This window comes from Varroa jacobsoni, unplaced genomic scaffold (assembly GCF_002532875.2).
Source record: "Varroa jacobsoni isolate VJ856 unplaced genomic scaffold, vjacob_1.0 scaffold_296, whole genome shotgun sequence".
In the NCBI taxonomy this organism is placed as follows: Eukaryota; Metazoa; Arthropoda; class Arachnida; order Mesostigmata; family Varroidae; genus Varroa; species Varroa jacobsoni.
Window position 1 is genome coordinate 1715 of NW_019213198.1, and position 6305 is coordinate 8019.

Genomic DNA, 6305 nt, shown 5'->3' on the forward strand with positions numbered 1-6305 from the left:
CTTTGTACTTAATAGGTCTCACCCGTGCAGAAGCGACGCGGTCAAATGGACCTTCGCCCATGATTTTTTTACTAAATGCAACCATTCAAATTTCAATATATATCGTAACAACTTTTACCAAGAACACACATCTCGATTATTTTTAGCATTAGCATGATGGCGGTCAATTTAAGGTCAATACAGATTAAGGCCTTTCTCAAAGTAACCTCATTCGAAGCAATTAGAAACGAGAAAATTATCTGGTGGGAAACGGTTCTTCACTTGAATACATTTACGCTATTCTTTTAATCTGACCCTATACGGATACACGTAGCCGCCTTGTGAAGCCCATTTACCGGCTCTTATCTATCTTTATAAGCTAATCCCTATTGATTAGCCATACTGAACTATTTCAACTCTAGCTTACCGCACACTTCAACGTTCTCGTAGCTAAGATAATGAGCGTCTATTTTACCACAATGCGCGCATTGTGCCAAACGTTCGTCCGAATTAGCCAATCTAGCGCCTTAATTCATAGGAGGTAAATAGCGTACTCAAAATTGTAGTTATCGTCCTCCCTCGCCACCGAGCGTCGCTTTACTTCGAAACCAATTAATACAGACGCCGCGACAAAACGGCGGTAACATTTGCGAGGCCGGTCATTGAGGAGCCAAATACGCGAAAGTGGACATGGATAGCGTCGAGAAACTACGAACGGAAGCGTACTAGCGATAGGGAATCGCGGACAACGTCTACACCGTCACCGAAAGAGCGAAGCACTTGATGACCACTGAACGAAACCTACGTACGGTAGTCGTTGCCGTCACATGTTAGCACAGCATACGACGGCGTCGTCAGAATCGAGCGAAGGCCATCGCAAGCGATATGGAACGCGCCTATTGAAATTACTAAAATATCGTGTCGATTTAGAACCGAACCTGAATGGCACTCGCTACCAGTTCACCAGAGCGAACGTGGCTCCTTCTGAGTTTCGTTGCCGATTCGTTCGGCTACCTGTAAAACGAAATTTCAAATTACTATTTTGCGGTTTCTTGAATAACAATCCTATATGCGTACTCAGAATTTCGCTGACAAAGTCGCTGACTGCGCTGTAAATTGCTAGATCAGTATGTGATTAAACATACGTACAGCCGAACTTCAGTATCGTTTTCCTCACGCAAAAATTAAGCATTAAATAAGACAACCGGCTAAAAAAACTCACCGTAACCGTATCGTCAGTTACAAGTAGCCGAAGCAACAGTCGTGCTGACCATAGAAATAAGCGCTACTTTTTTTGACTGCCGGCGCCAGCCACAGGGTCGACAAATCCCCGCCGTCTTGCTCTTTCCCTTTAGGAGACAACTTCAACATTCAACGTCAACGCGCGGCAATCGGCGCACAGATGGATACAGAGATAGCTGGGGCGCGAGAGAAAGCCCACCTAGACGACAGAACCAGGTGATTGGACGGATTCCCACGACCCCTCCTATTTGATATTGTGGCCAATAATATATCTGTATAGTGCTTTTTAATGCCGGTGCTGACGCTAATACTGAACTTGGCTAGAATGACGGCAAGTTACGCTCGCCACCACATCTCTGCCTGATACTTGTGGGTATCTGTTTGTTGCTGTAGCCCCTGAGCTTCGTATTCTGTTGCGTTTTATAAGAAAGTGAACATCAATCTCAGCAGGAGCTTGATCATCTCCTAGCACAGGTCCAGAGCAGCGTGTACAGCATGCCAAAAACCCCATGCACATACTGTCGCTGCTGATGGGTCAGTCCAATCGCGCACACAGCCGCTAGCAACAATACAAACAGCTGATTTGTTACCGAACCCCTTGTTGCTTAACAAGTAACAACAAAAATCAGCTAATGCCATTCTAATTCAATCGGTATAGAAAAAAAAAAAAAAAAAAAAACTATACTAATTGAGAATACTGGCTTACCAATTGACAAGTTGGCATAAAAAGACCCTTGTTCACCGGGTTCTTTCCATATGATTCTATGCGTTTCTGTAGAAGCCAAGAACGACGACACCGCAGACATTACGCTTTGATTTGAAGCTTTTACCTGAATTTGTCAGTGCAAGGCAGTGTATCTGACACATGGTGCGCATGGAAGGAAAGATCAATCGAATGGCAAGAAAAACGCTCGGTTTCATCTAATTGAGACTGAAAAAAAAAGTAGTGTTTATGTGCCCAGTTCCTCAAGCGAATTCTTGTATTTGTATACCCAAGGCGGGGGCTGAAGTTAAAAAAGTCGTTAAGCGTTTTTTGCTCCTGCTCCAAAGTTGACCGGATTACAAAGGCAAAACCTGATGAGGAGATTGCAATTTTGGTAATGCGCGGGTTTGTTCGATACATGTTGCGTTTTTAGTAAAGCTTATTGGCGCGCAATTGTAGAGCAAAAAAAGGGGAACCATAGAAAAATGATCAGCGCGATGATATTGTAAGTGTTGACTGGTATCGTGGGGTTAGGTTCAACTTGTGGATATAGTTGCTAGAGTTTGCTAAGGAAAAAAGTTTGTGCTCAATCAAGTTAAACGCGTTCGTAGTGAAGATAGAGAAGAACTTGATGAAGTATCAAAGCAATCATTTCTAGGGAAACTAACGCAGTTCCAGTGTCAATGTGTAGTATTGGCTACGTATAGAATAGAACGGAATAACCAGGACGGTTGACATTGCAGGTAAGAGGTGAACGAAGGTGAATGTAATAAAGCATCAATATATCGTGTCATTACACTGAGCTGTCGAAGGACGGCATATTGAGCTAAACGTGTACGCGCACTCTAGACCATTATTATTATTATATCACTAGCATTATGAGTAGCACAGTTTTTGAAAATTTTCGCGAAAAATTCTAGGGGAAAATTTATACTAGCTCTTTTTTTGTAAGCGCTGCTTGAATCTGGTGAGGTTGCGCAGCTATCTCACGTTGAAGTCGATGTTCCAGTTATGTCTAATATTCGTAGTTGGTTTTTCAGTAAATCTTATCTGGACATTAATTATGTGGAAACGATTTCAAAATACAAGGACATAAACAGAGGTGACAGGAACGTGAGGGAGTTTTATAGCCAGAATCTCAAAAATTAGAAAATTCCGCTATTCGGTTTGCGTCACGTCGAAACTGATGCGATTAGTATGTGTTCAGAGATAAAAGTTATAAAAGAATTATGCTTATCAAGTTAATCAACGCAATTTTTAACTTACCTCTATAAAAATCCATTAATTTTTCAAGTAAAACTAATATAGTTCTATACGATGCTATCAACAAGCATTAAAAAATATCATATAGCATCAAAAAAATAATAATTTTCGTCGTTCGTCTCTATATGTATAATTATGCATTATATTATATAATGATAATTTATATATGTAAATGCATTGTAGATAAAGTGAAATCCTTACATGTACCTAGTGTGCAAATAGAAGTGACCACTGGAATATGGTCAGAACATGTCGCAGCGACCATAATATAACCGCATCGTGACTAAATATAATATAATTTTCTTAAATTTAGTTGGGTCCCTTGTGGCGCTCACTCAGCCATCATCACGTTGCCACCTGTCCGATTAAACTTCAAACAATAAGGAGCTAATCTGAGTTCTATGATAAAACGCACAAGTAGAAGCATCATAAAAACGTTTAACGTAATGAGCTCGTGTGACTTACTAAAGGCCCGCAGGAAGCAAGCGTTTTATTACCGAATACTGTCGATTAAGCTGGATTGATTGACGCGATTCGCGCAGAGACATACTTGCCTAATAAACCATTTATAGCGTCCTGCATCTGCTGCAGGCCTGCAGATGCTGAAATGGAAAAACATAGCAACGTCTCTACAATATATCGACTCCCGTTGTACTACAGAACTGATCAATTCCGTGTAGAAACGAGCGCCCACGAGGTATGATATCTGCCATAGGTGCGGTGTGAATGTACCGAGCTCAAACAGGACCGAATGAAGGAATGCACGTTTGAAGTAGGTTATACAAAATCTAAAGCGCCAATTTTGTCCTGGACGCCATAGAGTACTCTTTATGATTTCACGGTGTGAGTGGACTCTCCAGTTGCCGCAGTTGGAAACACTATCATGATACAAACTCATGCTATTACCATGTCTAAGTTACGGGTTCCTTTGAAATGATCATCTTCGTTATTCTTTGATCATTGTTCATTCGAATATAATGTTGTTGTTATTTTAATGTCTTAAAGGGCCGGCAGGGAAGTCATAGATTCATGTCGTTCAGTTTTTCATTTGGGGATTTGGAGATACGCTAGGAAGTGTATGTGTGTATATATACATATACTGGCGCATCGCTTCTGGCAACCAAACCATTACAGGCGTTATACTATCTAGCCTCTTAATAAAAGATATGCTTGTATTTTGTAATACAAATATCAATGTGTGATATTCATTGTACAATTTTAGATTAGACAACGGCGTCATTTAGGACGTATGCAAATAGGTAACTTAAACGTAACAATGTCTTGAGGGGTCCTGAGGAGCTAATTTGAATGAGAAATGTTACTTCTTAAACTTCAACTTAAGGTCAACTTCGAATCACTATTAATCGCTGTTTTTAGGTGTGGAACCTTGAGACAATAACACCGCCTGTTACTTTCGGGTAGGCTCTTTTGAATAATTCGACAGTAATGCGTCTTATATTATACAATATTGTGAAGCAATACTGTATATAACCGTCACAAATCAAAATCAGTATTCCTTAAGGTCATAATATAGCTTAATTAAATTTCCCAAATTAATTGCTTTATAATCGTTATGCTATTTCCCTCCTTTTACTGTCAAGCTAATTATTTTACCGTCAAGGTAAACAACAAACAGCCTATGAGTCTTTCTCCGCCACTTTTTTTATTACCTAAACGCAGTTGCGATTCGGGATGTCACCATCAGGAAAATTGTCATTTATGTCAATCATTAACCGAAACCCAAACTTGTTGTCGTTATTTGGTATAGCGATGACTGACTCCGGTGGCCTCGTGAAGTTGACCTTCTTATTCCTCGTAGTCTTTTTTTAGCAAAAGTGACAAACAACGAATCCTCTTAGCGAGCTCTTATTACTAAGGGCAACCGGAACGCATTGGGCTTGTCGCATTTTCTGACATGACTGATCATGCCCCAGTGCTACTGCGCACCGATCAATTACCAACATCATAACGGCGCGGCCAGCATTGGCTACGATTACGATGAAAGCTTCAACATCGCCATTCGGCCAACGAAACGAAACACTAAGTTACTTTCGTACGAAACACGAAACGCTGCACGAAAACGTGGTAGGTGGTTTTCTCCCAGCGATGTTACCATTGTTATTATTATCTGTGGTAACGTTTACTACTGCCGGTCCGTGTGACTTGGACTAAACTGATGATATGGTAGGGGTAGTTGGCACGGCAGGACACTAAGCAAATCCGCCACCATGCCACGACGAATGACAGACAAGGGCAGCTGATCAGGCCATAGAGCCTTGAACGACGACGACGACGACGACGACGACAACGATCACCATGATGGCGATTTTCAAAACGAAAAATCGCTCTTGCGGCTCGTCACAAAAAGACCATTGCCATTACTTGTAACAGCTGCAGCTGCTGCTATGACTATCGACGTCTCTAAAGCCGCTGGAAGGAAAAGCGTAAGCAGAAAAGATATCAAGGTCGAATGCAAATTCGTATTGTACAATAGTTCGTTCGCTTCGCGCATCTCGTTGGTGTGGTATAGAAGTGAATGGCTTTCCGTTACGTCAGATCGCCGTTATGTTAGACGCCAATAAAATAAGCGCAACAACAACAACAACCGCAAAAACAACAATATTATCAATACTAGGTCCGTATTATTGGGTACACTGGTGGGCATGGTTTACACTTGTATTATGAAAGCAACGTTTTTTTTTTGTCTTCAGCAGCACGAGAACGACTGGTTTGGTGTCGCTGCTGTAGCTATATTGTTGTTTGTGTTTAAAATGTGGGTCAAAACGACAGCGATAGCGCCAATATCGGCAGTAATAGTAACAATGATAATGGTGGCGGATAAAGTGAGCCACCATAGTAATAACAACGAACTTTTAGGCGGTAGTAATAATAGGACATGAAAAAATCTTAGCATGTAGTTATATAACAGAAATGTAGGAGGCAATTGAAGATCACCTTTTTGATACTATAACTACAAAAAGAGATAATAACAGCGGCTGGTAATGTGGGTGAGCAGCAGGGAAAAAAAACTACGGCGATAAGATTAATACGAATTTACGGTGATAACAGCCACATCGCATTACATAAGACAAGACTAGCTGTAAATTTCTATATGTAT

At 41.0% G+C, this 6305-nt stretch overlaps 1 protein-coding gene across 5 annotated transcripts in view; it reads left to right on the top strand.

Moving 5' to 3' along the window:
• Positions 1–612: 612 nt before the first annotated feature.
• Positions 613–6305, top strand: part of LOC111259133 (alkaline phosphatase) — a 38737-nt gene continuing 33044 nt past the window's right edge. The window contains exon 1 of one of the 5 annotated variants that reach the window (XM_022830875.2): positions 613–1437. In XM_022830875.2, the coding sequence (XP_022686610.1) occupies positions 1382–1437 (56 nt within the window). In that variant the 5' untranslated portion in view covers positions 613–1381. Of the gene's footprint in view, positions 2668–6305 lie in introns of all 5 variants that reach the window. The other 4 variants (XM_022830873.2, XM_022830870.2, XM_022830871.2 and 1 more) reach the window with 4 other exon arrangements.